This window comes from Dermacentor variabilis, chromosome 1, assembly GCF_050947875.1.
Source record: "Dermacentor variabilis isolate Ectoservices chromosome 1, ASM5094787v1, whole genome shotgun sequence".
In the NCBI taxonomy this organism is placed as follows: domain Eukaryota; kingdom Metazoa; phylum Arthropoda; class Arachnida; order Ixodida; family Ixodidae; genus Dermacentor; species Dermacentor variabilis.
The window spans coordinates 273498545-273524879 of NC_134568.1; the positions used below are offsets into that span (position 1 = coordinate 273498545).

Sequence of the window (26335 nt, forward strand, 5' to 3'; positions counted from 1 at the left end):
ATTTATCAAATATATTAGAGACATTTTATAGAAGCATTATCCAGCGTATTTGGTGCCCATGTCCCAGAGACCTGTTTTGTTAAAAAGCGAATTGTTAGCCGTGCTGATATTACTTTTCTTCGAGGGAAAAGAAGGAAAGGTTGGGAGGGCAACAGACACATGTTTGGCTTGCTACCTTACACAGGGGATGTTAAAGGGACTGACAACTGGCCAGAAATGGCTGAGACGTTGGTAGAAATGAAATCACCATTATTTATAGTGAAAGAATCCACCACGCTGTTCGAAATTTAAGTAGGAATTATAATTTTAAATTGGTCAAAGAAAGTTAATTACCAGTAAGAAACCAGTAAGTTGCGAGACCTGGCGATGAAATTTGGTACTTCTGGCGTATTCTATGATACTACTGTACGTAAGTCGACTGTGATTAAGTACGGCATAATTATTGCTTAAAGTTGCAGTTCGTATATTATCAGACACTCGCGCATTATTCTATGCGTCGAAAATAAAAAAACGCACGCGTGGCTACGGCGACACGCTCAACTGTGTACCACGTGCCAAGGCGTCGTTTCGTCTTCGATCTGATTGGTTTCGTTTTGTCTGGGTAAATACCAAAGCAGTAGAAGAGAAAAGCACGAGAACACGTAGCCATTATCGCATAAATAATTTAACAATTCGGAAAGCATAAATCGCAGGAACATCAACTTGATATACAAAATAATACTTTCTCATACATAGTTACGGCCGCGCTTGACGACTGCGTCCCACTAATGCCGGCATATAATCGCTATCGCGCTCACCTATGAACGTTTTCAGCATGCTTCCAGAGAACGGCTACATCCTCACTGCAGATCGAAAAAATTCTGATAAAGAAATGTTCCACGACGTTTTCCGCGTTAGCACTTCATGATTAGACACTCTGACCGGTAAGCTATCCATTGCACTAAACAAAAAAAATGGGTACCATGAAAATTGGTTGTCAGCCCCTTTAAGGCATGAAAAGAAAGAGAGAAAAAAGAGGAAGAGTGGCAGTATTATTGCAAACACTTGGGGCTGCCCAAGTGAGGCGCGTATATTTCAGAAACTTTAGTAATGTCTGCGTTTCTTTGTAAGCCTGCGACACATAACGACTAAGAATCTTGGGCCTGTATTCACAAAAAGCTCTTGCGCATAGTAGTGTTCGTAAGAAGAAATTACAGCCAATCCCGATGCTGGGAATATCATTGGCGAAGGTGACGAGCCAGTGGAAAAACAGTGCTTACGAACGAGAACTTTCTTGAATTCGGCCCGTTGTTCTCGGAAAGTGGCTCACGATCAAGCCGGTCTGACACAATAGGAAGAACGTCGCCCTGCTCGACATGGTAACGATGAAAAAAGAAAAACACAATATGTGTTCGGCTGTTTCTTTACAGCTGCACGAGTCGCACGTGAGTTCAAGTGATCCACTGAATATATGATCTCATATTATTTTGCAGTACCGCATCTGCAGCACTTGAGATTACAAGTACCCGTATTATAAGACTGGCGGTATCTGTGGACACAGTACACATTCCGAAATCGGATCGCTATCGGATTGAGCGACCGTATAACCCAGCCCCACCTATAAAGAATCTCGCCTTTCGTTGAAGTGACAGTTGCGAAGAGGAGATTATAATTGTATTGCGTCATGAGACAGTGAATGGACCACGTTTTCTCTCTTTTGAAGCGCGCGTCAAGAGAGAGAGAGAGAGAGAGCAAGGACAGGAAAGGCAGGGAGGTCAACCAGACGAGTACCCGATTTGCTACCCTGCACTGGGGGTGGGGGAAAGGGGAATAGAAAGAGGAAAGAATAGTATGTCAAAGATGGAAGAAGCAGCCGCACATCCAATGCGGATCTTGTTACAGCAGGTGTCACAGCACGCCGGCCTGACCCTGGCTGCTCACGACGAAGAGATGATGTGCCTGACCTCAACCCGCGAAGAGAAGTGTTGACGTGATTGAAGTGCCTACAAAGCTGTATGGTTAGTTGGTCGAGGAAGTTGCGGGTGACGAGAGGCACGTTATAGAATTTACGGCTACGCTTTTTCTTCCATCTCCTCAAGGTTTCATACATTTAATCTAAGACCTCACTTTTTTTTCTTTTTGAACAACCCGCTCCATTCCTAGCCGATTCACCACGGCGTGTCTACGCCGCAGTTATTGAGTTCGTCATCGCCATCATCATCAGTAGCAGTGGCATTCGCGGGCCTTTGAACCTTACTCTAATGAGTGCTAAGAGTGATCTGCGAATAATAGGCTTGATAATGCAAAATTAAACAGCAATTGAAATTCTAGTACTGATGAAAAGTAAACAAGCTGTATGATCGAACAATGTACGGAAATCCAAACAGTTTATTTCAAGATGATTTAAGGGTGCTTCAACAAAGAGACATCGCAATCTAAGGAAAGGGTCGCTGTTGATACGTTTTAGAATGCCCCATTTTGTACCTCATTTTTTAGATTCATTGCAGTTCTTCTAAACATTAAGCTTTTGTTTCGTTTTTTAAATGCTAAAACGTCCAATTTTATTGCCACTAACCCTAAGAACTTCTGATCACATTTAGTACAGAAGAAAGAACCTGCCAACGTAGGTCCGTCAACTACCGATAGCTGCGATGTTTACAGATTCTTTATCTGCGTTCTCTTTTATACGTGCTTTTAGTGGCTTGCCCGTATTAAGGTTATTTCCTTCGCTAGTTTTTGCCAACATGCAATAATGCTTAATTTGGGTGAGTGGCTACGAAGGCTTGCTATTGAACTAGTCTGCTGATTCACTGGCTAAGGCGACCCTCTGCGGTCTACTCCTCCCAGTTTACCATTGCGACCACTGCCGCTAGAATACGGAGGTCGTATAGTTATGCAAGCTCTCAAGCTCTATCAGGCCCTCCACTCACTTATTTTCTTTATTTCTACAGATTAGTGAGTGCTGCAATTAATGGTGGCTTGAAGTATTCCTCACGAAATTAAGTTGCCGCTGTCTAACCCTGAACTGTTACCTACACAGTTCTGGCTCTGCTCTCTGTGCTTCTGAAGCGAGGCCGAAACATCATCACTTATTTCTGTTAGGCACAGCTTAATGGCATTTAGTTAAAATTATTTTAAAATTTCTCCTTCATAGACTTCGCCTGGACTTGACAGCTCATTTTAGCTATTCTTTTGGAGCGCGAACTTTGGGATTTAGCTCCAAAAGTATTTCTCCCATCGAACAGGATCGATTGTCAACCAATTGCCCTTTTAAATTTGTCTGTTTTATTGTGCTTTTAAATTAGTAACACCCGATTCTCTCTCTCTCTCTCTCTCTCTCTCTCCCTCTCTCGCTTTGTGCTTGTATTCAAATGAAACGCGTGATTTAGCCTTTCTCATATTGATTACTTTACAGCAGCCTAGACCCGCCGTGGTTGCTCAGTGGCTATGGTGTTGGGCTGCTGAGCACGAGGTCGCGGGATCGAATCCCGGCCACGGCGGCCGCATTTCGATGGGGGCGAAATGCGAAAACACCCGTGTGCTTAGATTTAGGTGCACGTTAAAGAACCCCAGGTGGTCAAAATTTCCGGAGTCCTCCACTACGGCGTGCCTCATAATCAGAAAGTGGTTTTGGCACGTAAAACCCCAAATATTATTATATATTATTATTACAGCAGCCTAGAATTGCATTTGTTGTTGTCATTTTCGATTATCTACATTGACCTCTATCCATACAGGGTACGATCATAAGTTTCTTTGCTAACAAAGACAACCTCCTTCACGCTAACTTGAGCTGGTATGTGCAGTCAGTGGGTGCATAGCAGTCATGAAAGCGCATAATTGGAACGTATGACTAATCTACGCGAATCTGTGATTGCTATCAGCGTCAATACGGCCGTGTTATGCGCAGACAGCGCAGAAGAAATATAAGAAAAAAAATTGCGCCTCGATGTTGGCGTGTTTGACTGTCACTTCTATATATTCGCGGTGCGCAAAATACCCCGGGCGCAGGCAAAAAGGTTCCCAAGGGCAGGTGGCCTGGATCTAATAGATCACGGCCGCGTGCCAGACGCGAGTTCTGCGTTCACATTCGTTCGCCCTGCTGTTTCGAAAGGGTCCAAAAGCAGCGCCTCGCTCGTGGCACGGTGCCCGAACTCGGGAAGCCCACGCTGGCTCGACGCGGCCCGACGCGCCACCAACACACGCAGCCATGAGCGCCGCCGCCGCCGCTCCACGAAGCGCCGGGCACCTTCGCGTGGACGGGAATGCTTCGCAGGTTAGTCACCGGTGGCCGGCATTTCGCTCACTTGCATGGCGAACTCAATCGCAGACCTTTTACGAAGACGTAGCACACCGTTGTGTTCCGTGCGACGGAACTTTTCCTTTCTTCATCGTCTCTGCTGAGATATATACGTACTTATGCTTGGAAAATCGGGCGAGCGCAAGCACTGGGCGATAGCGCACTTCATCCAAAGGAGGGTCACCCGCCGTGGTAGCCCAGTGGCTATGGCTATGGCTACCTCGAGTGGATGTTGTCATTCGAACTGGTGGGTCTGATCCCGGCAACGGCGGCTGCATTTCGCCCCAGCGAAATGAACTTAGATATAGGTGCACGTTAAAGAATCCCAGGTGGTCAAAATAACCCTGAGTCCTCTACCTACTCCGTGCCTCATAATGCGATCTTGGGTTTGACACGTAAAAGCTCAGAATTTAATGGAAAGAAGGGTCGGTGGAGGCATCGCCGAAATACTGTACACGTCTAACTTTTAATTTATTAGAGGGAAACACGTACTAAAGCGACGGAAGTGTTGCGTGGCTTACATGACGTGTGGATGCTTGGAGCATAGAAAGAAGAGTTTTTGCTCTCATTACTTAAGAAACATCGCTCCTTAAATCAAGGCTGTTCAATTTCTTAAAAGTTTAGCATGTTGATTAGTCTTCACATAACAGGCAGCTGCTTTTTGAAGTCTTTCACTTATGGGTTCAAAGGTCTCTTTTAAGGGATGCTTACTTGTGAGATTTATGTATGTTTCCGGCGTTTTACGCTGAATTTAGCTGCTTTGGCGCGGTCTCCCACCGTATGCTCAATAAAGAGCGGTGTTTCATTGAACTGCATGTGACATATGGGACACTTTCTCGTTCTGACATTGTCTATGTGAAGTAAAAACAATATTTTACCTTGCGGCTACAAGCGACCGCGTAGACCGGTAAAATCTCGGACTTCCGAGAGAGAGAACAAGCCGACAGGACCGGTCTCTTTAAGTAGCATTTTTTTAACATTTCGAAAAAAAAAAAAGAATGCTAGCCCGTGCCGGCGCGTGCCAGCGCGTGCCAGCGGCACTTGCCTCGTGTAGACACGAGCGTCTACGTAATTCTGATTGGACGCCGATGCTGCTGCTCCTACAGAGGACTGCCCCTGTCCCACCCTAGAGAGGAGGAAAGCTCGACAAACAATGGAAAAGTCACGTAGGGACGGATGCGACGCCGATGCTGTTCTACAACCCTAACAATATGAGCTTGTGTGAACTGAGACCGCCTTACACTGAATACGTATTGCGCAAATCTATTTGCTAGACCACATAAGCCCCGCTGTATGAGTGAAAACATTCGTTGGAGGCAATAAACACCCGAAATGATGTGTTATCTTGGCATGCATTCACAAAACTTCCCCTTCGGCACTAAAGCTTCTCGACTGGATGGCTTACGGGCGCCCGCTCTTGATAGCCATCGGTGTGATAGCTGCAGGATCACCGCAGCGATGACAATCTCCTATGGTACTAGTCTGCAATAAGTTTTGTGAAAACAGCCCTGGGTCTATACTCACAAAAATTCTCTCAGGTAAGAATGTTTGCTTATTAGCCGGCACTCTGACGCTCGTCATTAACGATAGCAATCGGCGTGATAACAAAACCACCTCCACGAGGAGGATAAATCGTGGACGGCACTTAGGAAAGGGGAGTTTAATTCACAAAGCTTCCCTTTCGTAAGAGCCGTTTGTCATTGGCCAGCTATACCTTAACTAAATATATGCTCGCTGTCACTATTAGCTGGTACGTGTTCGTACAAACTAACCTAGCGTAATAACAGCTTGGTGAATGTGGAATCGGGGGCGGAATGTACAAATCTACTTGATCGTAAGGTCAGTTTATCATTGGCCAGCCACTGTCACCAATAAAATGTCCAGCGTCACGATTGGTTCTCGTATACTTTTACGAACACTATTAGCCTATTAGCACGATAAATTTATTTGTGAATAAGGGCTCAGGCCGCATTCCGAAAATGCTATTGTGCTCGAATTGTATAGCAAGAAAAACTCGATCCCATCCTGACGCTGGACATACTATATTAGCGACAGAGGCTGGCCGATGGCAAAGTTCACTTACGAGCGGAAAGCTTTGTGAATTCGGCCTCAGAAGTTCTTTGAATGCGGGCTTTCATACTTCCTGCGTCTTCACAGCCATTCCTCGAGTAGACACAAGGATACTACTTCTCCCAAGCGTGCTTCATTTCCCAGTGTACTGCATGCCGTTGCTTGCTCACAGCCCAACAGCATCTTATAGAAAGTGCTATGCAGTAGGCTAAGCGATGGCTGTAGGATGTTTTCTGTTAGGACTATATGTGCATTACCCGCATGAAAGTCTACGTGAATTTATTTGTTCATTGTACTCTCGACTTAGTTGGGAAAAGAGAAGCTGGCCGAACCACGCTTGGGTTATGGCGACCGTCCTCGGCACCCAAACCGCATTACTGTCTGTTTTGCTTCATGGCACCCAACCGCGAAGCCACTTCACACTCAAGGCCGTTGCACTTATTTTGCGACGCTGGTCGCGGACTTTTCATGCTTCATATCGTTACATTTGTTAACATTTCATGTTGTTTCTATTCTCACGTTGTATCGTCCTAGGCATCGGGAGTGAAATACAAGACGAATGTTGGCGAGCCTTTCGAGCATTCTCTAAAGGGTCTCCTTGTCTTCCAGAAAGAAAAAGAGCTTAACGCCGAGAAGGCACGGGTGAATGACAAGTTTTCTCCGCTGTACCACTGCGCGCGGTCGAGATGCTCCGGAAGCTGGTGCTGGGACGGCCCGGCGACGGAGCCCGTGCGATGCCCACAATGTTCTGCTCTCAATTGCCTCGCCTGCCGGGCCATCCACGACGGCCTGTCGTGCGAACAGTACATCGTGCGCGTCGTAAAGGCCATGGACAGCGGAGCCTTGGAGGTATGGGACGCTCTGGATCTCTAATTTGGTGCAACATTATTTAAGCTGTGTTATACCCTGTCAGGAGGAAAAACGCCTTTATCTCTTCTGCAATGTTTCCATAAGTGATCTGCCAGATGCTCATTAATGGGGGAGTTTACAGTTTGGGCATGCATAATGGCCAAGGCCCGAATTCACAAAAACTCCTTACGCTAAATTGCCCGTTAGATAAAATTTCAGCCAATCTGGATCCAAGGGATAATATGGCAATGGCAATGGGCCCTTACTAAATAAATGCTTTGTCAATTCGGCCCCAGGTTATTAGAAAGCACAGCAGGAGTTTATGTCTGTCATAATTGTTTTCGTATAGGAAATGGCAGCGTCTTCGTAACGAAGACGCTGCCATTTCACGACATCACGGCACACTACCAATTACAAAGACGCATATACCCATTCCCTCACGCTAGGTTAGACAGGACGCAAGCAGTACACTTCAGACAATTACAAGCAGACTCTTACAGAAACCCCAGACTCATGCACGCCATGTATCCAGACATGTACACTACAAACAGATGTACATCGTGTGGCGAGGTTGCCACACTAAATCACATGTTATGGGAGTGTCGGGACCTAACAAACAAGTCGGGCAGTGCGGACCCCTCCGTCTCTTCCACCGCCAGCCTCCAGTCACGCTGGATGACCGCACTGCTCAGCTCTGACCTGACAGCACAACTCTGGCCCGTCCAGCGAGCCGAGGAAGCCGCTTCGAGACAAGGTCTCGGAACCGCGTCCGCGGCGGGTGCCCAGCCCCACTAAAAAGACGCCGGACTCAAATCTTGTTGATTTGAAATAAAAGGTTACGCTCTCGTAACGAAGACCGTTCCAGCACGCGACTACTCGAAGGACAAAATATACGATGAGTATTTAAGTTGACTGCATGGGCACATGAGCGAGCGTCATTCAACGAGTTACCTAAGCTAAAGCTGCGCACAGAGGGAAAATGTACGACGCGTGGTTGTGCGAGAAATAACAGACTCTTCGACATAAGGATAAGCTGGCTATCTGAAAGGGAGGTCAAGAATTTTACCAGTTACAGAATATTTCTAAAGAGTGCAGCTGCGAGGTCAAGTCTCAGCTGCACAATAACAACTACGGAAATACGCACTTCATTAAACTTGCTGAAAGACCACTCGGTCACACAAAACCAGGCGCCGGTTCGCAAAGCCAAGTTCGCTTCTCGAGAGTTGTTGAATTTGCGCGGGAAGCTGTACCGACCAATAGTGACCCGTCAGAAACAAAAACAAAATGAAGGCATGAAAATCCACTTCGTGGTTCCTCTCAACGAAAACAGCGCTGTGGTCGTTTCAAAGTTTTGCATTCGGCAAAAAGAAAAAAAAGAAAAAAAAACCCGTAATTTTGCAGCCCAACGTCAAATTTGGGTATCCTTTCTTGGCAGAAGGGCGCCGGTAGACTACTAATGCGGATGCGATGAGAGATAGGTGGGAGGTCAGATCGTGCTTTTAGTGACGTAACACTTATATGAATATGACGTGTGCATGAATCTTGTGGAACGATTCTAAGCTACACCATTAAAAAATAGACGCTGGAAAATTTTCAGCGTCCATATATATATATATATATAAAGCGCAAAGGGGAAAAATTTGTTGGCAACTCTTCAAAATGGGCATATGTGCTTAAATGGTGCTCTGCTCGGGGCAAAACTCAGAAACACGCTTCTTGACTGATTGCGATATAAATATTTTACTACGCCACAAGAAGCAGAGTCGTCAATAAATGCAATGTTTTGTGACGTAATATCAAGACGTCCAGATCTTGTTTGGTCGACTTCGAACTACAACATGCCAAACCTATTTACCTGTCATAATACTGATTACATAGCATAATTACATAACACAGCATCGCAAGGACAGCCCTGAGTCACTGGACGTCCTCAGCTACCTGCAAAATATTTCGAGCTGACGACCGTCGCACAAGATTGCGGTCAGAAAGCCGGCGCGCCGCGCGGGTGCTCATTCTGGGTTTTTTTGGGCAGCGTGCCTAGTGACGGGAAACACTTTAATTTTGTTCTCGTGCTTCGTTTTTAAAAGTCTGGCGAGCGAGTGAATCGTTGCAAAACATAAACTAACTCTCTTTCTGTTCCTCGTTGCTTATTTTTCTCTATACGCGCAAGAGCATAGTAGTCATAGTTTCTTAAACGGTTCAAAACAAGAAGGGGATGTGCTATAATTTCAGGCATGTGAACGAACTACTTTGGGCTATCGGGATGTACGGCAAAGTGATTGACAGCTTACAACACGCTTCTTAATGAAAGTTCGAATACCTTACTAGAAGTCATACGTTCAATCTGCAAACTCTTGGAGCAACTCTCGTTTCAACACGGCCAGGGCATTCGTCTAATGCCCGCGAAACACTTCTAATTTTTCTTGACAACTGGTCTACGTGTCTCATTGCTTGTTTCAAGCTTCGTTAATAACAGGCTCTGTGTGATTTCTGCCTCATTGTAATGTTTACCGCCTAGTGTGCTTATCTTAACTGCTAATGGTGCACAAGGTCCATTCGGAAATTTCAGTTTTTATAAAGAATGGTGAACATCAAACAGCAAACCGACTTACTCAAGGCTTCTTGGTTCTATAGGCAACAACCATATTCATAAATACATTCACTGCCTAGATTCTGAGGCGTTAACTTTATTTCCTCATTCTCCAATTCCTGCCTTTTTTTTTTTTGCTCGTTTGGTTTCGAAGATGTTTAATCTCTCACACATTTATCGTATGCGCTGTAAAGCGCCGTCTCAGTAACTGTTCGACTGAAATAGTTTTTCGAAATAGTTAAGTAGAGGTAGAAGCAAATGAAATGGAGTGAGTCTATGATTCGAGGAGGCCGAACAAGCCAGAGATTCTCGCCTTTCCTTGACAAGCGTCCGCAAATCACAGGACCCAATTCGCGTTTACCTCGCGGAGCATAGCCTTCTTTCTTTCTACCTCATCATTTCACGCTGTGCGGTGCATTTTCTGTGGCGGTCTTACGCCTGGGCGTTTCACGGTATTCCAGTATTGTTGGCATAGATGGTGTTCAAATCCGTGCGCCAGCGACGTTTTCCTCTGGGCAACAGTAGCTTATCTCAAAGGCCGTGCTTTTGCTGACTGCACGCACCGGAAGCAATTGCGGAATCGGAAAAACATAGACACATCATAGACGCCATGTATTGCACACGACCTAGTAGCGCTAGCTATGTGTGCTCTGAAAGCGGGGCCCGGTAACATGGTGGACGAGACCAGTGACGTCGTCTCTGCTGCCGAGGAGTACGTGATCAACTCGGGACCAAAGACGAAAAGAAATTGTGATCAACGATGCAGTACCCATACGGATCATTGATTCACAATGACTGTGAAATGGTTAATATCATGGGAGGTAGGCTTTTTCTCCAGGATATACAAAATAATTAAAGATTGCTTGCAACAGATAGCACGATTCCAGTCCCTGAGGAATTATTCGAAGAGGCGGACATTACTTGTACGCGAACACAAAATATATAATCATCAAATTAACCAAATTTCACCAATTAGGTGCGTCATCGAATCCCGGCTTCGGTGGCCGCATTTCGACGAGGGCGAAATGCGAAAACACCCGTGTATACTTAGATTTAGGAGCACGTTAAAGAACCCCGGGTGGTCCAAATTTCCGGAGTCCCTCACTGCTACGTGCCTCATAATCAGAAAGTGGTTTTGGCACGTAAAGTTCCATAATTTATTTTAATTTAATTACTGATACGGCGCGCTTTGCCTATAGTGAGCATGTGCGGCTGTGTGTCGGGTCAGGATTTGCCATGGCATGCTATCATTGAAACTTAGCCCAAAGCTGCTTTACGTTGCCGTCTGACGCGTAGCGGGACGCACTCAGTCTCGATTGGCATTTGACGATCAATGTCTCGAATTAACTGCGATTTTCAAGATTTATAGAAGATGGGTGGGCATGAAAATATCACTGCCTCCAAATTTTCCATTTAGACAACTGGCCCCAAGGTACTAATAAAAAAAGTTTATTAATAAATTTTTCGTTATTAGTCTTCTGAAGCTCACGTTATTATTAGCGGCCCAGCATGTCCGCCTCATCTAGGAACTCGTCTGCAAAAGTGCCAAGTTTGCTGCGCTCATTATCTTTTAAATAAAAAATCTGCATAGTCTAAAAAAATCCTGTATATTAGGCCTCTATTCAACTAACACGTTAGGTCAAAATTATAAACTTTCAACCAGCTTCTTGGTGCTGGTTGACTCGTCTGTTCTGCTTCAGCAATGCATAAATAGGCGTATTCTAGGTGCCCTTTAGGTAACGTTAAGGGATAAGAATTGAGCTGATAGGGTGAGGGAACAAACGCGACTTAATGAAATCTTAGTTGAAATCAAGAAAAAGAAATGGGGGGGGGGGGGCATGAGGAGGCCATGCAATGAGGAGGAAAGATAACCGATGGTCATTATGGGTTACGGACTGGATTCCAAGAGAAGGCAAGAGTACCAGGGGGCGGCAGAAAGTTAGGTGGGCGGATGAGATAAAGAAGTTTGCAGGGAAAACATGGCCAGAATTAGCACATGACCGGGGTTGTTGGAGAAGTATGGGAGAGGCCTTTGCCCTGCAGTGGGCGTAACCATGATGATGATGATGATGATGATGATGATGATGATGATGATGACCCATTAAGCAACACTTCCACGACCTTGGTTAACCTCCCAGCCTTTCCTATTTATCTCTTTCTCTGTCTCCACGTTTATGAAAAATTCATCGGCAGCTCAGATAAACGAGCTGTTTTCTTATATCGCAAATAAAAAAAAACTTGTACTTAATCATCCTTAATTCACCTTCAATCGTATTTATTAACACATTTAGTATAAGCATTTCACGAACGTAGATAATCCAGTTTAGTTTGCTCTATATGATCAAGAATGCTACGTTATTTTCGTACTACATGTCGGGAATGAATAACCACCGTTCTACTGTATAGTAGCGTGCTGTTCTTAAGCATATTTTTTATTATCCTCGTCCTTTACCTTATGCCCCACCTTGTGTTTCTTATCTTCTGAACAGGATTCGAAAGAAAAAAAGAAGCGGCTTCAAGAACAGTTGGAGTTATACACCAAAGACATCGTCGTAAATTCAGCGCCCTTCACATGCCCGGTTTGCAAGTCTGATGTTGCAAAAGGAGATGGAGTTTGCCTGAAGAGTTGCCACCATTCGGTGTGCAGGTCAGTATGGCTCGTGCTCTCCGCGTGCTTACAACCTCTCGCGAAAGACCAAATAAAAACAAAGCATACATACAAATGGAGGCAGGCTTTCAATGTGCCAGAGGCTCTCTAGCAACATATTCCGAACAATTAGTGGCGGATGAACATTTGAAGTTTCGAATAGCCCCCCCCCCCCCCCCTGAATCGAACATTGCACACTACAACTATTCTTTCGGTATTTGAAAAAGAACTATTAAGTATTTTTTAAATGTTGCAATGTAAACCTTATTTCGCAACAATCTACTGTTCGAGACTTGTTGCTCTTATCCGTCTGCTAAACAAAGTATCGCAAATCATCAGATGTGAAATAACCACAAAAGTTTTCGTAGCAATTCAGAAACACAATGGTTAATGCTGCCTTCTGCTTACGATTTCGCGGCGGAAACTTGCATACCAACCTGTGATTTTCACTTATAGTCCTATATTTAATGTTTTTGGCAGTCTATAGTCATGCAGCTGTTATATCTATTGCGTTATAACCAGTGATATTTTCCTTGCAACTGACCATTTTACATGTGTAGGAGGTAAGTAAGTCTTTGAGCACCTTTCCTTTTTTTTTTGCTTTTTAGAAAAGCTTCTGATTTTATTTCGGCAACCATTTATTTAGCGTTTTTGGAAACAGCCATTAATTCTTGCAAAGTTTGTTTGCAACCACGCTCTCAAAATGTTCAGAGGCCAACGTGCTGTTATGTTTAATGACTATTAGTGATCTTGTCTTTAAAACTGATTCTTTGTCATTGATAGTTTGCTGCCTTTTTCGCACCATAGACAGCGCAGGTGTGGTACCTAATGACACCAAAATAAATAATCCTGCAGGTGTAAGTATATGCGTCTTCGTTTGAATATTCAATATTCGAAACTATAGTCGATACTTACTAATTGTATATTCCATTCGTATTCGAAAAAAGTCTATATTCACTCTCCTTTTCGAGCGCTGTATTAAATGACCGTGTTGAACCAAAGTGGGCTTTGCTCAACGCTGCACCCGAGGCTGTGTCGCGCGTCAGAATGCTACTCTTTATTCCAAGAGGGCGCTCTGCAGCGCCGATTATCTTTCGCATTACAATTTTGGGTTGTCATATCCCACCTTGACAAAGGTCGTTTGGGGTACCAACGCGTTTATTTCATCTCTCTGCGTTACCGAATTAAGGCTGCTGCATCGATATAGGCGGATGAATGCATTAACCCCTGTGCACTGACGATTCTATGACCATCATAGAAACCCAGGTGGCTAAATTTAATCCATGTATTACATCGTGCCTCACAGCAGTGGTGTAGTTTCAGGACGAAACACACCCCAAAGAAAGAAAGAAAGAAAGAAAAAAAAATCCCCAGCTATGTGACGGTGACATGCTGTGCCGGCAGCACCGTCACGCTATCATCAGCTCTTCTGTGCCAGAAATGTCTGATTCTGTTAATGAAACAAAGTTGGCAAGTGGTAGGCCTGCAAAATGGTGGAAGGAATGGAATCGACAAGTATGCGGTATAGTCCCAGATGAGGTAGGTAGTAAATATGCGAGTACAAGGACTCAGCGAACCACAATAAGGATTGTGAGGTGTTGTTGATTCATGCCGCTTTCTAGCTTGGCATCTATTGCTAGAATTGTCAGCGTATCAACCGCCGTGCTTCCTAGAATAAAAAAATTTGGAAACCACTCGTTTACATTGGTTTTAGAGTCATTGAAAAATACTAGACTGTACTACAACGCTGACATGCCTTTGTGCTCCGATTAGAGCACCCAGCCTGAAGCTGGCAATTTCAACTTAATGACCTCCATATTTTTCCAGTTAGCGCCCATTCATCCTCATTGGCCGCTCCAACTAAAGTCCATTGCATGCTGAAAAAAATTATCTTTTTGTTGGACATTACAAAAAGCACAAGACATACCTTGTGTATGAAGCATCATAAATAAAAAAGCTTTGGCGCCATTTAAACAAAAATAAATAAATAAATGAATAAATAAACGAGCAAAGACTCAAAAAAAAAGGAGAAATTGTGTAGATGCAAAGTGCTGACTCTTGGATTTTCGCAACGATTTTACCAGTACTGGAGAACATAACTGTGGAAAGGAACGAAAAACAACTACAACAGAGTGAAATGGATCAGCAAAGATATTTATTATATTGACCTATCCACACAAAAGCTTTAAACCACAGCAGAGCAGAATGAGCATAAGCACACGACGATCCGGCGGTGGTTGTGATGATGTCTCATTTTTGTCTCCAGGTAACCTGAATTTATTTTTTCTCTGCAGGGCTTGCGTGGTTCAAGCCATAGAACGCTCTGGAACCGTGGCAGTGAAGTGCCCATACACTGGAAACGATACTGTTTGCGACATCACTATTGAAGACACCGAAGTCCGAGCGGTACGTTATCTTCGAGGTTACAGGCTACATTTGTCAGGGGGACATTCGACCTCAGAATAATGTCTTCCTCTTTGTATATTCTTAATGCATAAATCCCGTTCAGTTTATTCCACCCACTTTACTGCTCTAAGTTATGAGCTAAAGATCATGCGGTTTTTTTACGCGTTGTTAGTCTTGTAATTAACCACATAAAATGTTACGCAGAGAAATAGGCATACAGAAAGAGAAAAAGAAGGAAATGCAAGGAGATAATGCAGGCAGCACCTGGTTTGTGAAGTGAAGCGCGCGCAAACGCACAATAGCGCTCACAACAGCGTTCAAAAGCGGTCGCTGACCTCAGCCATATTTAAAAAGGGCAGCAGGGTTTTTTGCGGCCTTCTGCGTGCACGATGTTCGAGTACGTGGTCCCAATATCCTTCGAGTCCGTGGTCGTTGAGTCGGCTTGATGTAGCACGCAAATTCTGTCTGTCGTCATTAAAATAAGGGCAGTATATAAGGCTATGTACTACGGTCTCGCGACAATCGCAATGGTTACACGAGGCACAGTGCATCATGCCGATGTACGGGGCCAGTTCATATGCTAAGCATATTATGCTGGCATTTGCCGGCTGGCTCCTTCCTCTCTTTTACTTTCGGTCTGTTTGTGTATTTTACTGTTTCTAAACCAAATAATAATAATAATAATAATAATAACAATAATAATAATAATAACAATAATACTAATAATAATAATAACAATAATAATAATAATAATAATAATAATAATAATAATACAGCAGAGTTAAGAGAAACATGGTTAGGCTAGCTGTTCGGACATGACGGAAAACTTCTGCACATTTGCATGGTTCCCGGTATGCAAGAAAGATAAAAGACTTTTTAAGAAGAACCGCTAAACTGCGTTAAGCCACATTTCTGCAGCCGCAATTGGCGCCTGCTACTCGGCTTAGCGACAGAACCGGGGCGGCTTGCACGAACATTTAATAACGAAAATAATAACGCGTTTAAGAACGCGTTCTTGTGTGGACTAGGCGTTGTCTAAGGAACATTTAAGAACGCGTTCTTAAATTCATTATTATTGTCGTTATTAACTGTTCGTGCAAGCCGCCCCAGGTTGGCCAACATTATGGTTGCATCCCATCTGTTGTGGGTACTCACACGCTCTTGCCTGATGTACCGGCAGACTTTAAGGAAGCGACCTACAGTTAGCTACACGCGCAGCAAATTGTGTTTGCAGGCAAAAACAGCTACGCCAGCGTTGGCGATGACGCGAGAACCTACCGAGATGACACCAATGACAGAATAATTCAAGACGCCTCCTCTCCAAGTGCAGGTTGCTAATAATTGCGAGGACACTGGCCAGGAGCCACAAGAACAAGCTGCGTTCGCTACAATGCACCGAAAACTTCATGCATTCTTCCGGCAACATGGTTGTCCAGCACGAGGTTTGGTTCCTTAAGCCATGTCAGACAAACAATCGACGGTACTCGAGAAATGTGGCCCTTAATGATATACGTGCTTAGGAAAAACCCTCAAACTTCACCGCCTCTTCATTTGTACACCTGTGGCAACCAGGGAGAGGAAGGAGGCTGCGGTGTTTCACATTACGGGTTCACCAAAGGGGACCCACATCATTCGTCGTCGCAGCAGCTTGAAAGTAGTGGAGGTAGTGCGAGCGGAAATCATCAACATCCCATTTGCAAACACATCTTTATTTCTGGCTAATTGAACTAGAGCCCGCAGTCTCATCGCTCTACCTTGCATTTCTACACGCCTACTCTTTCCCGCCACCTAACGAGACCTCCTCCCCCATATCTATTTTCACGCTTTGTGAAGTGAGTCGCCTAGGAAAGAGAACATTTCGTGAGGATGAGAGTACTTCTATCTTTAATGAAACTCGCAGAGGCTTGATCCTCGCCGCAATCGCCTTTCGCTAATCTCGTGAAATTGTTATCGTGGTAGTTGGCTCAGCCATCGTTTCCGAACGACTTTGTTTTATCGTCTCGTTCTTAACCTCACATGAGCCTCGATAAGAGCAACATGGTACGACTGCGAGCGACCGTGCACAATTTCCAGAGAACTCCGCCGCGAGCGCACATGTGTTGCCAGGGCTATGTGCAGGAGTGCGAAGCAGGGTGCATGTCTATCACCGAATGCACTCAAGCATGCAGCAAGTGGGATGGGGGGAGGAGGGGGGATTTTGCGTTATTTTTATTAGCACTTGCATCATTTGTTTTGAACTCTCTTAAGTGTAGCTGCGCATTGCATATATGGAAATTTCTCTAGCGTTTTCCATGTTAGTTCCAGTGGCCATATTCGCAAAGCTCCTTGAAAACTCGCTCGCTTTTAAAATGGGCCCACGAAGCACTTCTGAGTTTCAAAAATGTTCCGCGAATCAAGCAGGCGCACGCTCTTGCCGCTCACTTTATCACTTTTCAGTTTAATTACTATAGAAATGATATTATTTGCCGGTAATTTAGTATCAGCGACAGGCACTGACAAGGCAAGATTATCAAGTAGGCACGCGGTTATGCTGGGTGCAAGAGAATGTTCGGCGAAGGTTTAGCATACAACCGTGAGATGGCGACACGAGCCTGTAGCGTTTGCAAATGGGGCGTTTTGAGGCGTTTTGAGAGACGTGGCGCATGATGCGGCATGTTCTGGCGGCCCAGGTTCCTTTTTACTGATGAGGAGTATATCCTGATAACTTAGTTTCAGTCAACCCAGAGGTGCATTACAAAAACGGCACATATAAACAGCACCTGCTTTGCGAATATGTCTTCGAATTTCCCGCGCTCCTTTTGGAAACGTATTTAGTCTAGTATGGTGGAGGTGGTTCTCGTGATTTCCCACATTCTAACCGTGAATTTGGCACCTCGTGCAAAAATAACGAATGGCAATGAGTACTACAATCTTGACAATTGTCGTGCTTCACGGCAGCAACTCGGAAACTAATTAATTCATACGCCGGTTATTTCTTGAGTACCAGCCGATATTCTAAAAAAATCGCATCGTCATTTGGGCCTTTGATGTTAATTAACGGAAGAGTGGAAAATTAACTCCATGAGAAATCGCAATGTCTAGGTAGCTAATTACAAAACATTCTCAAGCTACATTCTTAATTATTTACATTGGGGCATATGTTGGTATCGCGATATTGAATCCGTGCTTTAGCGAGTTATGCACACTTAGCTGAAATACCAAGACTAGCACCAGTTTCGTGATATTCGTCCGTAAAATTTGCTACCAAATACATTGGCAGTCCAGTTACGCTCGTCTGTAACTGCTACGCAAGACAAAATCTACAAACAAGACGTATGTGGTAGACAAAACAATGCGAGATGTAGAAACAAACAGGGAAACAGAAAACGATGAGGCAGGTCTAAACGGGAGTTAATCATACGACATGAGTATCTACATTAATACAAAACACAGGCAATTAATTCTGAAACATATCAATACAGGGAGAATACTTACTACATGTTCTTTGAAGTCCAGTCATTGGACAGTCTTTAATGTAACAAGGCCGGGCAGAAAATGTGGAATGTTGTTTGGTACACTTTCCCAACACGGAAAATTGCAAATGGTAAAGTAGCTTTGGGCAATGTATAATGCCATGGGCCTCCTTATAGAGGAACAAAAGGTCTCACATAATACGTCTTAATTTTAGAGGTGTGAGTTGAGTATATTTGAGAAGGCTGGACTATGGTCACCAGAACGGAAAAAGCGGTCCTTCAATATAAATTAGTGCATCTTAGACGCGTCAAAATTAGATTTGCACGTTCCGCACGAAAACTACAGAGGCATATATTAGTAGTGGAAGGCACGTAGTAGAATACAACTTCAGAAAGGCAACAGGGGAGTGGAAGTCTAGCTATGTACGACAAACAATACCAAGAACGCGAAGAGCACGTTCAGTCGCATATTTAGCACGTGAAGGGACAGCGTTTGGCCGAAGTGCGCACCAAGATGTTTCATTTCATCCACCTTGGGCAATGGAGCATGCCGAAGAGTGCACGGAAATTGCACATGCTGCGTTTTCCGCGTGTAACTTAATACTAAAGTTTTGGAAGCATTTAAGAGTAGCTTATTGTCTCTGCATTAGTTTGAGAGTGAACAAATGTCTTTTTGCAGGTCATTGCAGTCCTGAACACTGTTGATATATTAAATAGCTTTACGTCGTCACCATATAGAAGGAATGAAGAGTGTCGAATTGCTGACGAAATGTCATTTGTGAACAGTGTGGGAAGAGAAGAGGGCCAAGAACAGATCCTTTAGGAACTCCGCTTGTGACCACATAGCTAATAGAACTCTGTCTATTAATTCCAATGAAGCACAACCTATTGCTTAGATAATTTGATGCCAGGGCACTGATGAAAGAAGGTATGTCAGTGTACGAGAGCTCTGTAACACTCACTCACTCACTCACTCACTCACTCACTCACTCACTCACTCACTCACTCACTCACTCACTCACTCACTCACTCAATCAATCAATCAATCGTGACGCGCCGCGGCAGAACGCGCCAAGCACAGATGAAAGGATATTCATTGTTTATTTTTTAAAGAAGCTATAAAAACTTACTATTACTACTACTACTACTACTACTACTACTAATATAATAATAATAATAATAATAATAATAATAATAATAATAATAATAATAATAATAATAATAATAATAATAATAATAATAATAATAATGGCAGCTAACGACGTCACATCAGCATGTAAATTTTGCTAGACCTAATGACATCTGAAGGTATTTGTCTGCTTACAGCTATTCCATTATGCTCAGAGGGCGGAGGAAAAAGAGTGGGAGCGTGGATGCCGAGAATGCAGAAGCTCACACAAAAAGCTTTTCCTATAGTTATACATGACGAAGATCTGTAAGAGGACTAAACTGCGGTGGCTAACGACATCGATCAGAGAGTTTCTTTTTCCCCCTCCCCCCCTCCCCTTCCCACTACGAATTTCTCTGGCCTTGGGGCCAAACAACATAAAAGGATTTCAAGAAGACATGAATTATAAAACTTTGAAAGAAGCATCTTTTTGTGTGTAAAACGGACTCACGTTGCAAAACACGTTTTATGCTAAATGGAGTACAAGTGCTAGCTGTTACAGAGTTGTAAGGTCGCCTCTGGGATCTCTGAGTGCATGCATGTTAGCGACGCTTGGATAAACTACGGTTCATCATGTTCGAGGACGCAGCGCCGCGAAAATACGCGCCAAGGTCAGATGAAAAAAATATTCATTGTTTACTCTTTAATGAAGCTATGAAAGCTTAATCACTCCACCTGCTTGCTTTATTTTTAACTATACATTCTCCCCCTCATTCTCTTCTAGTACTCACAATCTGCTAACGCTACGTTGACCCCCACCTCTGAAAATGTTCTGCGGATGGTGGCATGTAAGCTGTGCACTTCTTGTTTGTTGGCCTCTGAAGCAACTGCAAATGAAAGTTGCATAGAAGTTGAAGAAAAATCACGTTCACAGCCTTCACAATCAATGATAAAAGCCTCACAGCGATTACTGCGAAATATTGTTAAAAATAAGAGATTTAAGATAAAACCATAAATCCAGTGATTAAGGCTCATATCTCTGGCGGACACTATACAGTTTGCGCGATAACACAACTACGGTAACAAAAGCTCACTAAAATGTCGCTAAAGTTCTCTATCATCCTTTCAACTAGAAACTCCTACTGTTAAAATTAGAAAATTCAAGGATTAAAAAAATAATAAATCAGCAGGCTTAAGCGATTCACGTGGCGCAGTACTCATTTACTGCGGCAGCAGGAGGTTGTTACAGCCCACGGCGCCGTCTTCTGAAAAACAACGTTCTTTGCGATACGCACAACTCGTCCTCGTAAGCTGCAGTATTAATTGTTGCGGCCTCCAAAATTAGCAAACAGGCATTACTCTCTCAGAGTCTGTGTGGGTCTCATAACTCGCACATTGTGGTACACCAGAACAATGCGGTTTCCCAGGTTAATCTCCCCGCCTTCGCATCTCCATTTATTTCTAGCTCTCCGTCTTCCCAGGCATAGGTGTACGTTGCCGCAGGGGCATAAGTTCAAATCGCGGTGGCGGTAGTGGGAAAAGTTTCGTTTTAATGGCGCGAATGCTGATTTGTCTACCCTCCGCGCATTTTACTGGCATTGTAACACTTAGTGTTTATAATACCGTCTTTCAGGTCGTGGTTTTGGCACGTAGGAAACCAGAATTCCATTCAATAAAACCGTTTAGTACCGTGCACTCGTTTATTAGCAACGCAGTTGCACTTAATGAAGCGAAGCATCAGCTGCGCAGGAGACAGCTGTCTCGGAGCGCATTTCCAAACTTTTTTCACGATCCTTTATCATTGGCGAAGTAGGGCCGAATTCACAAAGCTTTTTGCTCTCAAGTGTTTTTTGCCAGTGCTGGTCGTCTTCGTGAATAATACCTTCAGCACCAGAACTGACTGAAATTTAGCCTTGGGAAAAAGCCTAGCCTAAGAGCTTTTTGTGAATAAGGGGTCAGGTGTTTTCCTTGGTGGCCTTTCATTCGATCTAGACAACCAATATAGATTTAGACATCTAAACATTTCTCTCTCATCCACGTCTTTTGTTTTACAGTTGCTGACGAAAGAAGAGTACGAAGACTACTTGCAGAAGGGCTTGCTGGAAGTGAAAGTATCCGCAAAGAACTTCTTTCACTGCAAAGCTTCCGAGTGCCCTTGGTGGTGCTTCATAGAAGCGAGCGTGCCGGAAGTTGAGTGCAAGCTGTGTGGCACCAAGAACTGCGTTAACTGCGATGCCATTCACCTTGGCATGACATGCGCCGAGTACCAGGCTTGGCAGGCCAGCATGAAGCAGCTGGTTCCAGTGCGATGTGCAAACGACATGGACAATCTCATGGCTTTCATGCTGCACGTTGCTTACATGGCGTGTATCGTATACCTGCTAGTAAAGTGTATTTTCCCCTAACTCACATAACACGCTGCCATTCCATGTTACACTCCCACACACACGAAACTCTTGAGCACTCTGCTCCTTTTGCATGACCAGCATCTTTCCAATTAAAGTAAAAGCATTAAAAGATCTCCCGCCATCCTCACGCAATGAGTACTTGCATCGGGCTCATCTAACCGAAGTACGCCAAACAATATCGCCTTGAATAACTCAGGGCGAAAAGGGAATCTAGTGACAACCGGTGCATGGAACAAATAGATATTGGGCGTGGGGAAGTAGGAAACTCAACATTGCGTAAGATATACATCATCTTGTTTCCCTGGAGTATTTGGAGCCGGAGCCAGAAAGCAGTACGTTGATAGGATTTAGATACGAGCGCGCGTTGAAGTTGACGTGCCTCGACACGACCACGTCTGCTTGAGTTCGAGCTGTTCGATTAATTCACGTTCGCGACTCGCATACAAGACAGTCGAGCTGCGGATGCCTAGCTTTAGAAAGAGACTTTCTAAGCGAACCCTCGCGAACTTTGTTGATTTTGCCTGCTGTGTCTTGCCGAATAGCGCACTCACAGGACTGCACTTATGTAACGAATCGGCTTATACGTACGTAGCCCGATCTGCACTACCACTATAAGTGTGCCTGTTGAAGGCTGTGTTCCCTGCAGACTTCAGTAAGGTAGAAAGATGGACGAGTTGGAAAGGATGTCCATTTTTTAATCAGCGCGAGAACAACGGAAAACACAGAGGTAGAAGGACACAAGACAAGCGCTGTCTAACAACTGAAATTATTCACCAAAACGCTTGAAAAAGAAAACACCAATAAACCAACTACCTGCGTATGCAAAAAAATATAAGACACGTGAAAATAGTTACTGAGCAAGTGCATTTCACAATCTAAGAGAACGACAGATGGCTCAGATACGCAATCATCGCGCAACCTTTCTATACGGAAGGCTACAGCGAGTTCACGAGCCCTTCGGTTTTTGGCCTTCATGATGATGTCAGTTTTTTCGAAGAAAGGTTTGCACCCACAACATCTGCAATGCGCTGAAACATGAGAGGTCAGCGTTCGTTTTAAGGTATTCTTATGCTGGCGGAGGCGCTCATTGATGTAGTTGCCCGTCTGCCCAATGTAGGCTTTTCCGCAAGGGGGAAGAATTCCATAAACTACACTACGTCGCAGGAACCGAAAGGTTCCTGCGACCAACAACAGTTGATCCACCTGCCTTCCTCTGAATCGCAGCACAAGCCTTACGTACTTTGCGGTTGGCCTAAAGAATAACATCCACGTCAAAACCTTTTGCAATCTTCTTAAAACAAGGTGACAGTCTATGAACATATGGCATGACAGCAAATTTTCTGCTCCTCTTAATGCCCCAGTCGTCAGTTTCAACAGGACGAGATTTACACTCCTTGATGACTCTCTCGGACGCCTAACAAGCACATACACAGGGTACCCTGCGTTTATTAGACGAACAACCTGCTGCGGAAAACTGAAAACATTTATGTAGTCAAGACTTTCTAAGGGTGGACTGTAGAGAAGAATTTTGATTCTCTATTTTCTCTACAGCTACTTGTGTAAGCCATGTATGTTCGTGCACGTGTGTCTGTGTGTGTGGGTGGGTGTACACTGTGTTTGAGTGGGTGATTTCAGGGATCACCATTTTCGGATGGAGTAGCATGCTTGGCATATGGACAAGCAAACACTTCCAGCACCCATTAATGAATGTCTTACTCTCTCTCTCTCTCCTTTGTTCTTTTTGTCTTGTCGTTTCACCGTATGGCTGCCGTTCCTGAAAAAGCAATGACTGCATCCCATGTGGCCTTTTAAGTTATTATACAGTGTGCCCTACAATTAGTGTTTGCTCGGTAACAAACCCACCGCGGTAGCTTAGAGGCTATGGCGTTGCACTGCTAAGCTCGAGGGCGCGAGTTCGATGACCGCCGCGGCAGCCGTATTTCGATGGGGGCGAAACGTAGAAACGATCGTGTACTTAGGTACACATTAGAGAACTCCAGTTGGTCTAAATTACCCTTTAGTGCCTCATAATTATATTGTAGTATTGGCACGTAACACCCTAGAATTTAATAAATTAATTTATTACTTGGTATCAAGCAGAGTGAGCCTCAGCTTTTACCGGGTTAACGTGGAAAACAAGCTTTGGTGCACTTTCTTTCTTCTTCTCGAAAACCTCTTTTGTTAAACATTTTATGTAGTGGTGACATTCAAGACAAGATCTCTCCTGTTCGTCTTCAAAAAAAGTGATTGCACCAAACACAGTATAGTCCCAACCGCTCTTCAAAGAGCTGTCCGCGCATTGCACTACAAATGAAGCTTTTTTATTATTATTGTTGCATCGGCATAACGCCAAAAGCCCATCTCCTAAATTTCTCTAACACTTCGGGCCTCTTCAATAAAACGAAAATTCAGGCGACTGACGATGGGATCGAACCTCTGACTACAAACGGAGAAGCCCCATGCTCATGTTTTACTGCCACATGACCGATCCCGCACTTCTTTATGTCAGCGATGTTGGCTCATCTATATATCTACCAGCAGAATTTAAACCCGCGAGCAAAAGTATACGGACCAGGGATTGCGCTATGAAACTAATTTTCTCCTCTTTCTGTGAATGCAGTTTGAAGTTAGACTGCAGTCCGAACTTGGCATTACTAATTTTCTAGTGCACTAGTCAATTTCCGCTTATGCGCGTTAATAATGAAGAAATTATGTTGTTTCGGCAACCCTGTGGTCCACATACTTTCGCTCACGGGTGTACATGTGCTGAGAGACTAGCTGTTCTTTATTGCTTGGTGCAGCCTCAAGTTCGCCTTTCAGTGCTACGGATGAGACAAAACAAAACTCTCTTCATAAAATCTCAAGCAACGGTCTACATACTCCTGATGTACAAGATATACACAGATCACACTCGCATTTTCAGGGCTAGTTCGTTCAGCGTGCGCGGATCTGCAGGATCTATGACCTTCTCGGTAAAAAATCTTGAAGGGGCAGCGCAATATGACGAATACAGGAGGCAGGAACACACAGGACAGCGCTGAACTCACAACTAACTTTATTCCAAGGCATACACAAACCTATGTACTACGAGCCATAGCCACGTGCTCTCCCATCGATGGCGTCATTATCAGTGGCCAGGCATAAAACCGAAAATCCTGTAATCTAATGCTACACTATGACGCGGCTTAAAAATTCAAACTCACCGTCATACAAATTTAACGATGGCGACCCTTTTTTTTTTTCTGATATAGTAGGCCTCAATAATCTCCCTCCTAGTCTGATTTCTATGCGCGTAAAGGTTGTAAAGGTTGTTTTTTCTGCCCCTAAAAGATGATCAAAATTTGCGGTAAGACTGAGAGGAAGTTGGCTCAGGCTGCCTCCACTCATGCTGGAAAAGGCTGCACTGTTAAGCATACACCCCTGCTTGTGCACTTTAGAATGGGAGTTGTGTACGAGCTTCCATTTTCCTGCGGTCACGTCTATATCGGCCAAACAGGTCGTTGCCTGAACATTAGATTGTCTGAGCATAGGCACTCGCTAACGGGTAATGCCTACTCACATGTCGCGCGGCATTGCTCTGAACATGGGTGCACTCCAATCTTCATTATGAAAACACCCCAATACTTTCCGCGCATAGAAATCAGACTACGAGGTATATTATTGAGGCCTAGTATATCAGAAAAAAAGTGTCGCTTTGTGTAAGCATGCTATCGTTAGATTTGTATGACAGTGAATTTGATTTTTTAAGCCGCCTCATAGTGTAGCATTAGATTACAGGATTTTGCGCTTTTGCCAGCGCACTGATACTGACGCCATCGATGGGAGAGCACGTGGCTATGGGTTGTAGTACATAAGTTTGTGCATGCTTTCGAATAAAGTTAGTTGTGAGTTCAGCGCTGTCCTGCGTGCTCCTGCATTGTGTATTCGTCATATTGCTCTCCACCTTCAAGATGTTCAACCAGTCCTAACTCGCCCAAATGTCGATCCTTGTACAGTATATTTCTCTGTAATATCTGTCACCATAAAGTTTCTAAGAGCTCTTCTCGGGCACCACTCTATGGAGCTCGTTGATCGTCGCGCACTTCGTGTCACTTCTTCATCAAATTCTGTAATGTGTACGCGAGCAAAAAGAAAACAAAAAGAAATGTGCTCTCTTCGTTGAATTAAAAGTCCTGGATCAACGTGGGCCGTACAGAACGATGCGCACGAAGCCGGCGATAAAGAACAGTTTGGAGCACTTCTAGCGTTGATGCCACGGTGAAAGCAAGAGAATGCTGGAAGCCGGGCGGGACATGGTTAAATAAAGCAGACATGTATGATTTGGTAGCACTCACGGCCAAACAGCGGTATACGTGTCAGCTCTGGCGTTGTCTTTCCGCGTGATTTCCAACGCCCTGAAAACTGCTATTTCTCAGCTTTTCGTTCTCTTTTTGTTTTGTTCGTGTGTCAAAAGAAGGTGCGAGTTACTTGCGCTACAAGGCATTAGCCAAAAGAATTTACTCCGTTTGAAAACGATGATATTAAGT

At 44.2% G+C, this 26335-nt stretch overlaps 1 protein-coding gene across 1 annotated transcript; it reads left to right on the plus strand.

The window, feature by feature from the left end:
• Positions 1–4148: 4148 nt before the first annotated feature.
• LOC142564803 (ranBP-type and C3HC4-type zinc finger-containing protein 1-like) lies at positions 4149–21813 on the plus strand. Its single transcript, XM_075675969.1, has 5 exons — positions 4149–4255; positions 6959–7198; positions 12278–12435; positions 14730–14841; positions 21456–21813. The coding sequence occupies exons 1-5, from the start codon at positions 4190–4192 to the stop codon at positions 21804–21806; spliced, it is 927 nt and encodes a 308-aa protein (XP_075532084.1). The 5' UTR covers positions 4149–4189; the 3' UTR covers positions 21807–21813.
• The last annotated feature ends 4522 nt before the right edge of the window (positions 21814–26335 follow it).